At 40.5% G+C, this 18,671-nt stretch overlaps 1 protein-coding gene across 1 annotated transcript in view; it reads left to right on the forward strand.

The window, feature by feature from the left end:
* LOC117521216 overlaps positions 1–18,671 on the forward strand; it is a 215,906-nt gene that overhangs the window by 116,116 nt on the left and 81,119 nt on the right. Inside the window, exon 4 of the mRNA XM_034182558.1 lies at positions 12,901–12,999. Coding sequence (XP_034038449.1) covers positions 12,901–12,999 — 99 coding nt within the window. The remainder of the gene's footprint in view (positions 1–12,900; positions 13,000–18,671) is intronic.

The raw sequence follows: 18,671 nt of genomic DNA on the forward strand, positions 1-18,671 counted from the left end.
GCACACAGATTTGCCGAGTCGTCACGGAAACGACGAATTTGCGCGTACGTCTTTCATTAAAAAAATGTCCTTAAACAGTGGAATGTCCGCATAAATTCCTCATGCCGGCCTCTTCTGAATCTTCTCTGTTCTCTCACGATGTCCTGGGTGAATTAAGCCTTAAATTAGGATGTTTTCAGCTCGAAACAGGCCGACGACAGCGCCTGGAAGCGCTGCAGGACGTCCCGCTCCATGGGAAGTCCTTACACCGACAGAAACACCCCATAATCTCTCATCAGCCGTTAAACTTTTCACAGAAAACCAGCTTAATTTCTCGAATAGTGTCCACTCGGATATTCCTCACAGGTCCAGAAAAAATTTTGATAAAGCAACGTGCGCCGTCTCGAGCAGCGTGTGAAACAAAGGAATTCAGCCGAGAGGGCGGGACCACATCTCACTCAAGGCCTGCCCACAGGGAAATGACGTCACCGACACGCGTGAAAAAACTCACGCATGCGCACGAGGGTTCAAGCATGATTGGTGTAATCGCATGTCATTCAAATCCATATAGTTAAAAAAAAAATAAAAGGGTCGGTTTATTATCTAAGAGACCTCGTATATATATGTATATATATATATATATATATATATATATATATATATATAGCACAGTGTTATGGCTGATCAGTTTATTTGGGTTTGTAGTGGACGTGTTTGGAGGCCACCATGAGAAAAGCCTGCTTTCTGTTGACACATCTCCAGATAAACTGTTATGCTGACTATACAGAATCCAGATGTTTCAGTATGACTTTCATGCACATGGAGAGCATATATGGAGCACATAAGCATCATTGCTAAAGATGGTACAAATCATTTTCCAAAAGACAGCATATGCGTGGCTCTTGAAGTGGCATCTTTTAGCATAGTGCAGGAGTTTACAGAAGTGTGTAAAACTGTCAGGCAAAGACTCTTTCACCCACTGCTATTGTAAAGGATACATTCAAAAAATAAATCTTCTTGCTCCCTTGCTTTAGCTTTTCGTCCGTCCTGTCCATATAACTCTAGTAGTCACCATTCAGTAGCCGAGTCCAGTCAATGAAGCAGTCGATGCAGACTTGTTATTATCTTGACAGCTGCTAGAGGAGGAGGCAGGATCTCTATTGAGCAGCCTCTCACTGCCTTGAGGAGTAGATTACCAAATGGCGAAACCGATTGCTGATTGACAATACCCATCGATTCTCTGGCCGTCAGCCTCTTTCTCACTTTATCTCTTTCATAATCCCCTTTCTTATTCTTCACGGTGTCACTATCACTACCAAGGACATTATGTTTTTATCTGCAACTGTATGCAAGTCTGTTGGCAGGCCAGAAAGGAACACTTGAGACATCCGTGTGTGCTCGCTACACACACACACACACACACACACACACACGTTGCATCAGGAAGGGCTTCCGGCGTAAAACCTGTGCCAATTCAACATGCAGATCCACCTTGGATTTGCTATGGCGACCCTGAGTGCAAACAAGGGAGCGGTCAGAGGGAAGGGTCTTACTGTATGAGCTTCATCATAAACATGGGTATTTACGGAGCGGGCCGCGGCCTCAACTTTTAGTGAAGCTTAGGGCTAGTGGCTGGCAATCATCTTAGTATTTCTTGTTTTTCTTGTTGCTTAATGCTGACAAATTACACTGTATTTGTTGTCTTTCTGATGCATGATTCTGCTTTGTTTCTTTTCTCTCTGTTTGAGGTGCGGCTCCATCCAGAGATGGGTGTGGTATCTGTTCCAGAAACCATCCTGAGCACCGGGAACATTTCCTGTATGTTCGTTTTGTAAATTGTTTTGTAATTTGTGTCTGTAGCATGGCCCAAGCAGAGGGTCACTCCTTTGAGTCTGGTCTGCTTGAGGTTTCTTCCTCAGAAGGAGTTTTTCCTTACCACTGTTCCTGTGGGGATTGGTAAGGTTAGACCTTACTTGTGTGAAGCACCTTGAAGACAACCTTTTTGTGTTTTGGCGCTATATAAATGAAAATAAATTGAATTGAAATTGAATTGAAAATTGAAATATTTAGAGACTGTGACATATGTCACAAAAGTTAATATAATAATAATAATAATAATACATTTTATTTATACTGCAGTTTACATCTGATTCCAAATCTCAAAGTGCTACAGAGACAAAAAAAATAAAAACATCAAAAAATATACACATCAGTTAAAACGTTAGCTGTAAGCTTCCCTAAAAAGATACGTTTTTAGTCCTTTCTTAAAAGCATCGACCATCTGTGGGGCCCTGAGGTGGTCTGGTAGAGCAGTGGCCTTGAAGGCTCATTCCCCTATGGTCTTGAGCCATGTCCTGGGCAGGAGACAACGGTGCTGTTGACCTGACCGGGTTCTGCCTGAGGTGTGTATAGTGAGCAGGTCTGTGAGGTAGGTGGGGGCATCACCATAGAGACAGTGATGGGTGTGCAGAAGGACCTTGTACTCGATACGGAGGTGAACGGGGAGCCAGTGGAGTGTGTGGAGGATGGGGGTGATATGCTCGTGTTTCTGCACCATCATCAGGGCCCTGGCAGCGCTGTTCTGAACATACTGGAGCTTTTGAATGCTCCTGCTAGGGATCCCGGTGAGGAGTACGTTTTTAACAAGTCAAGTAAAGTCTGGGAGCATGCACTGGTGTTATGCTTTGTCGCATCCGTGAGACCACAGAACCGCCTTGGGTCCTGGATGGCAACCACCCAGGCAGACAAAGGATCAATTCCCACATCTTTGAAATAACCATCTATCTGCCGTAGCCAGGTGAAACGTGGGCCTCCCCTTGGCCTCCCCCAGCTCCTGAGCTCCTCAACACTCAGGCACCTATGTGATGGATCATGCACAGAGAAATGCACCACATGGCCAGAATGTCATAGCTGACACTCCCTTGCAATGCAAGTTACACTCCTCATCTTAGTCCCTCTTAGTAACTGCTCATTCGAAACAGACTCATTCCAGCTGTACCCAGTGTCCCTCCGAATACACCTGGTACCAAAAACAACCAGTTATCGCCTTAAGTCACTGATTTGTGTCCAAGTCTCACAACCATACAGCAAAATAGGCAGCACCATTACCCTAAAGACTTGGACCTTTGTTCGCCTGCAAAGAAACTGGCATCATCATGCCCCTCTGTCCTACTGACTCCACAAGCTTTTCACAGACACCCCTTTATTTCAATAGTCAAGGACCAGAGGCATGTATGTCATGGCCAAGATAAGTAAATGTCAACACTTTCACCACATACAGATGGCCTTTGATGGCCACAAAGTTGCTAAAAGCCTGAATCTTCAGCCCCTTTCATACTGGGCCTGCGTAGAGTTGCATTCTGCTGCAAATCTAGTACACAGGAAGGGCTGCATATGTTGCACGCAGGAGGGAAGCGCTGCCCGTCTCTTCTTCTTCTGTGGTTTTGAAGCTTCACTGCCAGCAAAGTTCAGCAGAGCCCAGTGGGATGAATAAAATCTAGCAATGCAGGTATGTACTGATAAAAAACCTAAAAGGAGTGCTGCATTAAAAAAATACTAAAAAACCTAAAAGGAGTGCTGCATTAAAAAAAAAAAAAAAAAACCTATAAGGAGTGCTGCATTAAAAAAAAAAAAACCTATAAGGAGTGCTGCATTAAAAAAAAAAACATAAAAGGAGTGCTGCATAAAAAACTGATTTAAAAAAAAAACCTAGGAGTGCTGCATAAAAAAAATCTGATAAAAAACCTAAAAGGAGTGCTGCATAAAAAACCTGATAAAAAAAAATCTAAAAGGGGTGCTGCATAAAAAAATCTGATAAAAACCTAAAAGGAGTGCTGCATTAAAAAAAAAAAAAAAAACTAAAAGGAGTGCTGCTTTAAAAAAAAAACCTAAAAGGAGTGCTGCATAAAAAACTGATTAAAAAAACCTAAAAGGAGTGCTGCATAAAAAAATCTGATAAAAACCTAAAAGGAGTGCTGCATAAAAAACCTGATAAAAAATCTAAAAGGAGTGCTGCATAAAAAAATCTGATAAAAACCTAAAAGGAGTGCTGCATTAAAAAAACCTAAAAGGAGTGCTGCATAAAAAAAACTGATTAAAAAAAAACCTAAAAGGAGTGCTGCATAAAAAACCTGATAAAAAATCTAAAAGGAGTGCTGCATAAAAAAATCTGATAAAAACCTAAAAGGAGTGCTGCATTAAAACAAAAAAAACTAAAAGGAGTGCTGCATTAAAAAAAACCTAAAAGGAGTGCTGCATAAAAAAATCTGATTAAAAAAAAAACCTAAAAGGAGTGCTGCATAAAAAAATCTGATAAAAACCTAAAAGGAGTGCTGCATTAAAAAAAACCTGATAAAAAACCTATAAGGAGTGCTGCATTAAAAAAAAAACATAAAAGGAGTGCTGCATAAAAAACTGATTAAAAAAAACCTAGGAGTGCTGCATAAAAAAAATCTGATAAAAAACCTAAAAGGAGTGCTGCATAAAAAACCTGATAAAAAAAAATCTAAAAGGAGTGCTGCATAAAAAAATCTGATAAAAACCTAAAAGGAGTGCTGCATTAAAAAAAAAAAAAAAAAAAAACTAAAAGGAGTGCTGCTTTAAAAAAAAACCTAAAAGGAGTGCTGCATAAAAAACTGATTAAAAAAAACCTAAAAGGAGTGCTGCATAAAAAAATCTGATAAAAACCTAAAAGGAGTGCTGCATAAAAAACCTGATAAAAAATCTAAAAGGAGTGCTGCATAAAAAAATCTGATAAAAACCTAAAAGGAGTGCTGCATTAAAAAAAAAAAAAAACTAAAAGGAGTGCTGCATTAAAAAAACCCTAAAAGGAGTGCTGCATAAAAAATCTGATTAAAAAAAAAACCTAAAAGGAGTGCTGCATAAAAAAATCTGATAAAAACCTAAAAGGAGTGCTGCATTAAAAAAAAACCTGATTACAAAAAAAAAAAAAACCTAAAAGGAGTGCTGCATTAAAAAACCTAAAAGGAGTGCTGCCTAAAAAACCTAACAGGAGTGCTGCATTAAAAACGTGATTAAAAAGCCTAAAAGGAGTGGTTAATTTAAAAACCTAAAAGGAGTGCTGCATTAAAAAAAACCTAAAAGGAGTGGTTCATTAAAAAAACCTAAAAGGAGTGCTGCATAAAAAAACCTGATTAAAAAAACCTAAAAGGAGTACTGCATAAATAAACTGATAAAAAAAAACCTAAAAGGAGTGGTTCATTAAAAAAACCTAAAAGGAGTGCTGCATTAAAAACCTAAAACGAGTACTGCATAAAAAAACCTGATTTAAAAAAAAACTAAAAGGAGTACTGCATAAAAAAAAAACTGATAAAAAAAAAACTAAAAGGAGTGCTGCATTAAAAACCTAAAGGAGTACTGCATAAAAAAACCTGATTAAAAAAACTAAAAGGAGTACTGCATAAAAAAACTGATAAAAAAAAACCTAAAAGGAGTGCTGCATTAAAAACCTAAAAGGAGTACTGCATAAAAAACTGATAAAAAAAACCTAAAAGGAGTGCTGCATAAAAAAACCTAAAAAGGAGTGCTGCATAAAAAAACCTAAAAGGAGTGGTTCATTAAAAAACCTAAAAGGAGTGCTGCATTAAAAAACCTAAAAGGAGTGCTGCATAAAAAAAACTGATAAAAAGCCTAAAAGGAGTGCTGCATAAAAAAATCTGCTAAAAACCTAAAAGGAGTGCTGCATTAAAAAAAAAAACTAAAAGGAATGCTGCATTAAAAAAACCTAAAAGGAGTGCTGCATAAAAAACTGATTTAAAAAAAACCTAAAAGGAGTGCTGCATAAAAAAATCTGATAAAAACCTAAAAGGAGTGCTGCATAAAAAAATCTGATAAAAACCTAAAAGGAGTGCTGCATTAAAAAAAAACCTGATTACAAAAAAAAAAAAAACCTAAAAGGAGTGCTGCATTAAAAAACCTAAAAGGAGTGCTGCCTAAAAAACCTAAAAGGAGTGCTGCATTAAAAACGTGATTAAAAAGCCTAAAAGGAGTGGTTAATTTAAAAACCTAAAAGGAGTGCTGCATTAAAAAAACCTAAAAGGAGTGGTTCATTAAAAAAACCTAAAAGGAGTGCTGCATAAAAAAACCTGATTAAAAAAACCTAAAAGGAGTGGTTCATTAAAAAAAAACCTAAAAGGAGTGCTGCATTAAAAACCTAAAACGAGTACTGCATAAAAAAAACCTGATTTAAAAAAAAAACTAAAAGGAGTACTGCATAAATAAAACTGATAAAAAAAAAAACTAAAAGGAGTGCTGCATTAAAAACCTAAAAGGAGTACTGCATAAAAAAAACCTGATTAAAAAAAACTAAAAGGAGTACTGCATAAAAAAACTGATTAAAAAAAAACCCTAAAAGGAGTGCTGCATAAAAAACCTAAAAGGAGTACTGCATAAAAAAACTGATAAAAAAAAAAACCTAAAAGGAGTGCTGCATAAAAAAACCTAAAAAGGAGTGCTGCATAAAAAACCCTAAAAGGAGTGGTTCATTAAAAAACCTAAAAGGAGTGCTGCATTAAAAAAAACCTAAAAGGAGTACTGCATAAAAAAAAAACCTGAATAAAAAAACCTAAAAGGAGTACTGCATAAAAAAACTGAGAAAAAAAAACTAAAAGGAGTGCTGCATTAAAAAAACCTAAAAGGAGTGCTGCATAAAAAAAACTGATAAAAAGCCTAAAAGGAGTGCTGCATTAAAAAACCTAAAAGGAGTGCTGCAAAAACCTAAAAGGAGTGCTGCATAAAAAAACCTGATAAAAACCTAAATGTAGCGCAGTGTCGCATAGACTTACATACAGCAGCAGAGTCATAAAAAAGCGAGCCGTCTCTGACTGAAGGGTCAGCGGTTCTGTTTAAGGTGCAGCTTCACCCAGAGATGGGTGTGGTATTTGTGCTGGAGACCCTCCTGTCCTGTGCAGCAATACCATTTCCTGTATATTCGTTTTGTGAATTGTTCTGTAATTTATGTATGTAGCATGGCCCAAGCAGAGGGTCACCCCTTTGAGTCTGGTCTGCTTGAGGTTTCTTCCTTAGAGGGAGTTTTTCCTTGCCACTGTTGCTCTGGGGTTTAGTATGGTTAGACCTTACTTGTGTGAAGCACCTTGAGGCAACTCTGTTGTGATTTGACGCTGTATAAATGAAAATAAATTGAAAAATTGAAATTGTTCGAATCCGTCTCCCAACCAGCAAAAAATCTGCATATTGCCATTGTGTCCTTGGGAGAGACACTTGCCTGTGTATGAATGAGCTGGTGGTCAGAGGTGCTGTAGGCGCAGAATGGACACCCACGCTCCGTCAGTTTTCCCCAGAGCAGCTGTGGCTACACAAGTAGCTTACCACCACCAATGTGTGTGAATGTGTAACTTATAAAGCACTTTGGTTGTCTTGAAAAGCGTGCTATAAATCCAACTCATTAATAGTCATCTTTGTGACTGTGGTCCCAGCTCTCTTCGGGTCATTGACCAGGTCCTCCTGTGTAGTTCTGGGCTTTCTCAGAATCATCCTTACTCCACAAAGTGAGATCTTGCATGGAATCCCAGGCCGAGGGAGATTGACAGTCATCTTGTGTTTCTTCCATTTTCTAATAATTACGCCAACAGTTGTTGCCTTCTCACCAAGCTGCTTGCCTGTTGTCCTGTAGTCCATCCCAACCTTGAGCAGGTCTACAATTTTGTCCCTGGTGTCTTTAGACAGCTCTTTGGTCTTGGGATAGGTTGCGGTGTGAATGAGTGTGTGGACAGGTAACAAGTTTAAACAGGTGCAATTAATATGGGTAAAGAGTGCAGAATATGAGGGCTTCTTGAAGAAAAACTAACAAATCTGTGAGAGCCAGACCTCTCCATTCTTTGTAGGTGGGAAAACTTGAAAAATCGACAGTGGATCAAATACTTATTTGCATCACCGTTGTTGTCAAACAGTGTCAAATTCATGCTTAAAGTTGAACAAGTCATCTGTTATTTATTACTTTAATAGTTGTTGTTTGTATGCTTTATTTGGTGTTTAAAACATCTCATTTCCTTCATACATTTGATTAATATTGAAATATTAACATCTATATATTAAAAGCGAAGTGGTCTCTGTGTGTGTGTGCATGCATGTCTGTACCTTCAATCACGGAGAAACTGGGGAGAGCTGACATTTGCCGTTTGGTATGTTTATGTATTTTGGGTCAAGGATAAATGAACTGCATTTATATAGTGCTTTTCCATCTGTATCAGACCCCTCAAGCTCTTTACAATAATGCCTCACATTCACCCCGATGTCAGCGTGCTGCCATACAAGGCGCCCTTGTACACATGGGGAGCAACTCGGGGATTAATGACCTTGCTCAATTTGAACCAAGAATCCTCTGGTCTCAAGCCCAACAATTAAGCACTAGACCATCACCTCCCCCAAGAATGAATGCCACGAAAGCAGAAAGTTGATAGGACTAATATTTTTGGAGGTATGTTAGGTAACAACAATGAACAATGGACATTAACATCACCATTAATCAGTCCCTAGTAACCAGACAGTTGCAAAACATGACATCAACTAAAGTGTTATTATTGACCTATAAAATTGTTCATAGACTGGCACCCCCTCTCCCCCACCTGGCCGGCGTTCACAGGGTGCAGGCCTATTGTGTGTCCCTAGGGTGAATAAAAAGTCAGCGGGTTACAGAACCTTTTCTTACCGTGCCCCAGCTCTGTGGAATGATCTGCCGGTGCAGATCCAACAGTTGGACTCTGTGGAGACTTTTAAGGCCAGATTGAAGACACACATTTTTTTTTCCCTGTTTTATCATTGGTATTTTTTACGATTGCATGTCTTCTTTTATTCCTTTTATTACCTCCGCCAAGGAGGTTATGTTTTCGGTCGCGTCCGTTTGTTGGTTGGTTGGTTGGTCTTTTAGTAGGATTACTCAAAAAATCCTCAATGGATTTCAATGAAATTTTTACCAGGGGTGTATCTTGGCCTATCTTAGAAGTCATTAAATTTTGGTAATGATCCGGAACACAATCTGGCTCCAGTAATTTTTTTTAAGGATTCTTTATCATTGCAGGATAGGGCCAATTTCAACATTTTTGGATCTAACTTCATGAAGACGGATCACAAAGGCTGAACAAAAATTAAGTTACGACACAACAATAATTTAGCATTTGTTTCTCCTCATTGAATAAACTTGTTATTAGAAAATAAAAAAAACTTGTGTAGTTCATGCAGTTTCTCTTTATAAATACATTTGATGAAGATCTAAGGGTTTAACCCTCTGGGGTCGACGCCATCGTTTACAATGGCTGAGACCAAGCTTTACTAAATTATAAATAACTTTTTAATGATATGCAATAGAAATGTACTTTTTTTGCTGAGAAGTTAATTCCGCGGACTTTGAAGCCACCATCCACCATCTTTGTACTCCTCATAGAAGCCGTGTGATGACGTGAGCAATGTGAGTGTCCAATTAGAATTGGTTCACCGTCACATGATTTTCCAAAATCCAATCGTAGGGCAGATTCACCTCACATGACACACCAAAGATTGTTTATAGGAGTGATGTGTTACTAGTTGGCCCGTTTGAATAGCCCCCTGGCTGCTCCAATGTGCCCTGCGCCATTACGCACATTGAAAGTGAAGGTGAGCAGATGGAGCAGACGGAGAACCTCTGTGTATCAGGATTGCTCGACTAGTTTTCCTCTGAATGTTACGTGATACGCCTGTGGCAAGCTCTCTCACTCCGGCGTAAAGCACTGTTTACCATATCAATGGAGCGAGGGGGGAGGCGCCGCTCCTCAAACTGAATGAGCCTCGAAGTGTGAATGTTGCTTTCAGAGGAGGAGAGAACAAACACACAGTCAACTTCATAGGAGAAGTTTGTGATGTGACCTTTGTGTAATAGCAGACAGACTGTGTGGAAAATTATGTCCGCTTTACTTTTTCCTTTCTTATTTCTGATTGTAAACCTGTATTACACTTATAAAACATAACTATAGCATATATATTTTGAATGTGCAGGTTGTCCTGAAAAAAAGAGACATGAAACTTGATTGTGGGATGCAGGGAGAACTGTTAACAGCAATAATAAAACATTTATGCCAGGCGAATGAACTGTCCAAAAAATGCCCTCGGACCCCAGAGGATTAACCACTGAATCTGAAACATGATGGTAGATGTGTGAAACGACGTGGAATAAGTCTCTTTGCCAAAGGTTATTCCATGTGACGTCAGTGACCCTATGGCCTTGGCAGAGGTTTGTGCCAATTTTTTATTGTTTTTAATCTTAGTTCATTTTATTCTGCCTTTTAAATGATGTTTGTGAAACGCCTTGAGGCGACTAGTTGTGATTTGGCACTATATAAATGAATAAATTTTGAAATTTGAATCAACTAAATGTGCCAAATAATAAATACAAATGTTCACAAATCTTTTTCATTTTAATTTCCTGCACTTTCAGTTAAAATCATTATAGAAACTTTGCATAATTTATTGCCACCCTTGAAAAATGACACTTACCTATTTAATAAACACTACCCAGTCTAGAGCCCATGGATCCCCACGGGCAAGGCACAAGTTATTAATATTGTACAATACTAAAAATTAGCTTCAACTTAAAAAAAAATCCCAGACCAATAGATGGCGCTATGCAACCCACAAATGGGTCACAGCTCAGTCATGTCGAAACAGAAAAATTAAGTGTAGTTTTTAATGTTTTATTAGGCACTGAATACATTCCAACCGCAATTACATTATAATTATTTTTTATGAGTTTGGCACATTATCTAATTTTATTCATTTACGAGGTCTATTAGAAAAGTATCCGACCTTATTATTTTTTCAAAAACCATATGAATTTGAATCACGTGTGATTACATCAGACATGCTTGAACCCTTGTGGGCATGCGAGAGTTTTTTCACGCCTGTCGGTTACGTCATTCGCCTGTGGGCAGTCTTTGAGTGAGGAGTCGTCCACCCGCTCGTCGATTTTTTTCATTGTTTAGGAATGGCTCAGAGACTGTTGCTTTGTTTGATAAAATTTTTTTCAAAACTGTAAGGCACAACTGAGTGGACACCATTCAATAAATTCAGCTGGTTTTCGGTAAAAATTTTAACGGCTGATGAGAGATTTTGGTCTGTAAGTGTCGCTTTAAGGACGGTCCACGGCGCCTGACGGCGATCTGCGCTTCGAGGCGGCAGCGTCTTGCCGTTTCAAGTTGAAAACTTCCACATTTCAGGCTCTGTTGACGCAGTAAGTCGTCAGAGAACAGAGAACTTTCAGAAGAAGTCGGCATGAGGAGTTTATTCGGACATTCCATTGTTAACGGTCATTTTGTAATGAAAGAACGTTCGGGCAGAGTCGCATGTCGGGCTGGACCCGACCGCGGGGGGTCGCGGCAGGAAAAACACCTCCATTGGAAATCTTAACGGGCAAGTTGGAACATGCCCAAGCTGTTAAACAATTTCTCAGTTACTCACTTGTTGAAAGCCATTAAAAGCCGCCTGAATTCTACAAATGGTTTTCAACACGGCGGTGTTTTTCCTGTCGCGGCGCACACAGATTTGCCGAGTCGTCACGGAAACAACTCGGCGAATTTGCGCGTACGTCTTTCATTAAAAAATGTCCTTAAACAGTGGAATGTCCGCATAAATTCCTCATGCCGGCCTCTTCTGAATCTTCTCTGTTCTCTCACGATGTCCTGGGTGAATTAAGCCTTAAATTAGGATGTTTTCAGCTCTGAACAGGCCGACGACAGCGCCTGGAAGCGCTGCAGGATGTCCCGCTCCGTGGGAAGTCCTTACACCGACAGAAACACCCCATAATCTCTCATCAGCCGTTAAACTTTTCACAGAAAACCAGCTTAATTTCTCGAATAGTGTCCACTCGGATATTCCTCACAGGTCCAGAAAAAATTTTGATAAAGCAACGCGCGCCGTCTCGAGCAGCGTGTGAAACAAAGGAATTCAGCCGAGAGGGCGGGACCACATCTCACTCAAGGCCTGCCCACAGGGAAATGACGTCACCGACACGCGTGAAAAAACTCACGCATGCGCACGAGGGTTCAAGCATGATTGGTGTAATCGCATGTCATTCAAATCCATATAGTTAAAAAAAAAAATAAAAGGGTCGGTTTATTATCTAAGAGACCTCATATTTATTGTATCTCTGCAAAATTTGGTGCTTTACCACAAGACACACAGTATCTGCCCTCCTATACACTAACTGTGAAAACAGAACGTTGAAGGCTTTTTTTTTGGGGGGGGGGGCTGATGTACAGAAGAGGTTGATCACTCAAGAACATAAGTAGGCATGAAAATCTACCAGACATATTTAGTACAGCAGGTAGGTCTTTCTTCTTTTCCCTCCTGTCTCCTCTTGAAGGCTTTGTTCCATAAAAGACATGTCAAGCACATGGGTTGTGTCAAATGGAAACATGTGGCTATGTTAATTGTTTTCTTTAATAGCGGTGAGAGTAGAAAAGGAGCTGCTGAGACCCGTGGGAAAAAAGGACTTCAAAGGCTCGGCTGGTTGTTCACTCAGCACGATGTGAAGTTGGCAGAGCGAGCGGGTTGGTCAGCAACGCGATCCATTTTGTCAGCAAATCGCACTTTATTGTTGGTTGGTAGCTGCTGCGTTTGTCACATTGATGTGCTCGAAGAAAAGAGAAGGAAATGAGGCACTTGAGAGGACAAAAGGCAGGGTTAATAAGTCTGAGTGAGAAAATGGGTGAATTCCTCTGGGAGTGAAATTTTGTAACCCTCCTGTCACACTGTATGAAGTCCTGTCACCATACTCACCTCGCCTGTCTTTCCTCAACCTCCCGTCACCTCATTCATCCGACTTAGAAGAGAGGGCCGCTTGGGTTTGTCGCCTTTCACGCTGAGCTGTCCTTTCATCTCATCATGTCTTTTTTCTTTTACTTTGATCTCCGGTAGGGGATGGCTTCTTCAGGTCGATCCAAGGGGGAGCACAAGCAGAGGGTCTTCCTGACAATCTCTTTCGGCGGGATCAAGATTTACGATGAGCGATCTGGGGTGAGTATCACATACGGCGAGGGGCCTGTACCAGCTGCTACACTGCAAGCCGCGCACTGTGATGTGCATAGGACATCCAGAGGGTAGAAGCTCGCACGGTTCACTGCACAGCGGCTGACACAGTCGCCATCTTGCAAGCCCGGCTGGCACGCCGGATGGTTGACATACGAGGTCTGTCAATAAAGTATAGGTCCTTTTTATTTTTTTCAAAAACTATATGGATTTCATTCATATGTTTTTACGTCAGACATGCTTGAACCCTCGTGCGCATGCGTGAGTTTTTCCACGCCTGTCCGTGACGTCATTCGCCTGTGAGCACTCCTTGTGGGAGGAGTCGTCCAGCCCCTCGTCGGAATTCCTTTGTCTGAGAAGTTGCTGAGAGACTGGCGCTTTGTTTGATCAAAATTTTTTCTAAACCTGTGAGACACATCGAAGTGGACACGGTTCTAAAAATTAAGCTGGTTTTCGGTAAAACTTTTAACAGCTGATGAGAGATTTTGAGGTGATTCTGTCGCTTTAAGGACTTCCCACGGAGCGAGACGTTGCGCAGCGTTCTCAGGCGCCGTCGTCAGCCTGTTTCAAGCTGAAAACCTCCACATTTCAGGCTCTATTGATCCAGGACGTCGTGAGAGAACAGAGAAGTTTCAGAAGAAGTCGGTTTCAGCATTTTATCCGGATATTCCACTGTTAAAGGAGATTTTTTTAATGAAAGACGTGCGGGCGGATTGCAGCGTCGGCTCGCAGCCGCTGCGACGCTCCGCCACAGGAAAAACACCTCTGTTGGAAGCCTTAAGGACAAGTTGGAACATGTCCAGCTGTTAAACAATTTCTCATATACTCACTCCACTGAAAGCCATCAAAAGCCGCCTGGATTTTACAAATGCTTATCAACACGGAGGTGTTTTTCCTGTGGCGGAGCGTCGCAGCGGCTGCGAGCCGACGCTGCAATCCGTCCGCAAGTCTTTCATTAAAAAAATCTCCTTTATCAGTGGAATATCCGGATAAAATGCTGAAACTGACTTCTTCTGAAACTTCTCTGTTCTCTCACGACGTCCTGGATCAATAGAGCCTGAAATGTGGAGGTTTTCAGCTTGAAACAGGTTGACGACGGCGGCTGAGAGCGCTGAGCGACGTCTCGCACCGTGGGAAGTCCTTAAAGCGACAGTATCACCTCAAAATCTCTCATCAGCCGTTAAAATTTTCACCGAAAACCAGCTTAATTTTTCGAACCGTGTCCACTTCGATGTGTCTCACAGGTTTAGAAAAAATTTTGATCAAACAAAGCGCCAGTCTCTCAGCAACTTCTCAGACAAAGGAATTCTGATGAGGGGCTGGACGACTCTTCCCACAAGGAGTGCTCACAGGCGAATGACGTCACCGACAGGCGTGGAAAAACTCACGCATGCGCACGAGGGTTCAAGGATGTCTGACGTAAAAACATATGAATGAAATCCATATAGTTTTTGAAAAAAATAAAAAGGACCTATACTTTATTGACAGACCTCGTATTACAACAACTAGATAACTTGTTCAGGAGAAAAATCGAAATCTGTCAGGTTAGGAACTCTGCTGGAATAGAGTGTTAGTCTATTCAGTGTGGAGCTATGGTATAGATTGTAAATAGCACATATAGAAAATTCATATCTGTATTTTAAATAACACAAGTAATACTCACACACACACTCATCTTCAACTGCTTAGTCCAGTTAAGGGTCGCGGGGGGCTGGAGCCTATCCCAGCAGTCACAGAGGCAGGGTACACCCAGGACAGGAAGCCAGTCTGTCGCAGGGCCACAAACAGACAAACAAACACATTCACACCCACTCTCACACCTATGGGCAATTTAAAGATCTCAATCCACCAAACCCGTATGTCTTTGGATGTGGGAGGAAACCGGAGCACCTGGAGGAAACCCACGCAAACACGGGGAGAACATGCAAACTCCACACAGAAAGGCCACAGGCGGGAATTGAACCCATGACCTTCTCACCGTGAGGCAACAGTGCTAACCACTAAGCCATCATACTGGCACAAGTAATACTTTTCTTGCAAAATATAACACACATACTGTATACAAATAATGAATGTTTATGACTGCAATGGTAAGAATATTTGCATAACTTGGAAGATGGAACATGCCATCTTTCAATGAATAAAATATTCTTTCCATTGCATGAATGGAAAACATTCATTATTTGTTTTATATGACACCTCAATAGATCTGTGGCATTTTATTTATATTTTTTGCCAAATCGCAACATGAGTCACCCCAAGGCACTTCACAAGGGTAAAGTTTAATCTTACCCAGCACTTGCACAAGCACATAGGCAACATTAATGAGGGGAAACTCTTTCCGGAGTTTAATCTGATCTAGATTATGTTTAATTTAGTCTAATTCGAGCAGGAATGGGAGGGCAGCAGGACCCAGCAGTTCACTCTGGCTGGCAGGCAGCTTAGTAGATCAGTCATCAATTTTGACCTATTTGCATCATTTTTGCTGAAATTGGCAACTTTAACTTTTGACCCCTGTACAAACTGAAACTGACCTTTGTCACCATTTTTGTTGTTTTTACCCCAGAACATTCAGTCATAGATAGTCCAAGCTATACCTTTTTGGAATCGTTATGATCAGACAAATAATGTAGTATAGTTTTTAACATGATTGCAGCATTTTTACATTTTTACCTCTGTGTAATTCCTTAATTGACCCCTGCCTGGGTACAACCACCACTCTGGGATGGTTATCATACATTTTTGTGTAGGTCATGGTACACTGAGGCTGGATTCTAAATGTTGTTTCATTACTTTAAGTGGTACCGAAAACCTGTTTGGCCCATGGACTACTATGTCTTTTTTGCTGCCACTGTTCTTAACATCACTAGTCTCCATATTGGATCTACCACTGTGGTGACCCCAAGTGAAAAATGGAAAAGCTGAAAGAACTTACTTTTATTACCATCACTGCTCTCCATATCCTTCTACAGAACTAAATAAAAAACAGTGTCGTAAAGTCAGGTCCACTCAAACCACACCTTGCCACTAATGATCCCGCAGTGAGCGGTGTTGTGGCGATGTTATGAGACAGGCTGTTTCTGCCGCCCTCTGCCATCAACCCCCTGGAGGACTCAGATGCCTGCTGCTCCATTACGGGATGATCGAGGGGCTTCCTCTCAACATCGTCCTGGGGCGTAGTGCTGGCTGGATAGGCCCACTCTCCTCATCAGCGCTAACCGATAATTAGCACTCAGTTCCACCCCTTAATGATCATTGCTGCTAATGCTAATTACACCACAGCTCCACCTCAGCTGCATTTAGCGCTAAAGTGATAATTATACAGCCCCGTTTGTCCCGCGGCTGCCGACCTCCACCTTCCCTATTCTAAAAAGCGCCCATCCTCAATAATATCAGTCTTCAGTGTGACCGGTGGCGATGGCAGTATGTCTTCCTCCTGTAATGAAATAGAACATTAAGCCTCTCGCCACCGCCAACCAGCTCACTGCTTCTGACACGCTCATTTGTTGCACTGGAAATCATGCCCCCTAATGTTCATTTTATTTACTGATCACTCACAGTAAATAACACTCTACACTTAATATCTCTCTTGAGATATGATACTGAAAATGGGGATCACTCCAGCAGGCAGCTTCAGCAACCATTTAGATGGAAATATTTTATGTAAAGCTGACAAGATTCTCTGCTGAATCAAGCACGCGAGTGATATTCCTTTCATATTTTGCATTAATCTTGAGTGTTACCAGCAGTAATGATGAAAGCTGCTCCAAAAAGCTTTAGCATGCCTTTATGAATAGTTCAACAGAAGCTGGGTGTACCTCAATGACAAAAGAATTATTCTATGAATTATTATTATTATTATTATGACCGTAGGTGTGCGTGCGGGTGTGAATGTGTTTGTTTGTCTATATGTGGCCCTGTGGCAGACTGGCATCCAGTCCAGGTGTACCCCGCCTCTCGCCCTATGACTACTGCGACAGGCTCCAGCCTCCATGACCCTTAATTTTCGTAAGCGGGTATAGAAAATGGATGGATTATTATTATTATGTCTGCCAAGGACGTAATAAAATCATCTGCATTTATTTGTCTGTCTGTCTGTCTGTTAGCAGGATTACCTCAAAACTACTGCATGGATTTTGACAAAGTTATCACCACAGATAGATATTAGACCAATGAAGACTCCATTAAATTTTGGAGGTGATCCAGATTCTGGTTCAAATTTTCCCTTTATATAGGCTTTGAAGGATTAATGTTAGCAGCATTACATCCAAACTGCTGCACAGATTGTGACAAAATTTTTAACACCAATACATATTAGACCATGGAAGACTCTATTAAATTTTGGAGGTGATCTGGATCCGGATTGGGATTCTGGATCAAGTTTTCCCTTTATATATGCGTTGAAGGATTACTTCAAAACTTCTTCACGGATTCTCACCAAATTTGCACCACAGATAGATATCAGAGCATGGAAGACGCCGCTGAATTTTGGAGGTGATCTGGATCCGGATTCGTATTCTGGATCCAGAGTTCCCTTCATATAGTCTATGAAAGATTACTTCAAAACGACTTCACGGATTCTCACCACACATGCGCAACAGATGTAGATTTTTAGGGCATGGAAAACTCCACTGAATTTTAAAGGTGATCCGGATTCGTATTCTGGATCCAGATTTCCCTTCATATAGTCTATGAAAGATTACTTCAAAACTACTTCACGGATTCTCACCACACGATGTAGATTTTTAGGGCATGGAAGACTCCATTGAATTTTGGAGGTGATCCGGATTCTGGATCAAATTTTCGCTTTATATAGGCTTTGAAGGATTACTGCAGAACTACTTCACAGATTCTCACCAAATTTGCACCACAGATAGATGTCGGGGCACGGAAGACTCCAATGAATTTTGGAGGTGATCTAGATGCGGATTGGCGGATATCAGAAATCTGTGATTGCTCTTGTTATTATTATTGTTAATATTGTTGTTGTTGTTGTGTTTATTCCCATCTGCAACATTTTGATTGAGTAATTTACACAATATTTAATTCCAGATTACACTGAGGTAGAAGGAGATCTTCAAATCTGTTGCTTTCCGGCAACATCTAATGAATGTCCCTAACTTAAAACATATAAAACTGTTACTCCTTCATTGGAAAATGCTGCAGCAACTAGAAGCACTCAGAGAGTGCAAACCTCCACCAAGGCCATGGGGTCACTGACGCCATAACATCTATACGCCGTGGAATCATTGAACCTAAAAAAGTCTAACAATGATGTTTGCTCAGTAGTAAAAAAAGTTTCATCTGCTGTGACTGGATAGCATGTATCCTTAGCGCTTGGCATCACAGTTTATTGCAACTTGCAACTTTCCCAGAAGCTTCTGTCATCTGAGCACTGATATTGATATTGCATGTGCTTATAGACAAAAACAAATAAGAGACTACATTCAATTTATTATTCAACTAAACTGCAAATATATGAATTTTTTAACATTTATGAAACACTTCTCTAAACAAGGCCATAGGATCACTGACCCTAAAGAGATTCCCTCCTTGGCACAGTGATCTATTTCTTTTTGTCTCTTTCTCTAAAATTGTATATAATAATCATTAGATTATTAATATATAAACAAAAATAAATTTAAGAAATATTACAATTT

Source organism: Thalassophryne amazonica, chromosome 12, assembly GCF_902500255.1.
Source record: "Thalassophryne amazonica chromosome 12, fThaAma1.1, whole genome shotgun sequence".
NCBI lineage: Eukaryota > Metazoa > Chordata > Actinopteri > Batrachoidiformes > Batrachoididae > Thalassophryne > Thalassophryne amazonica.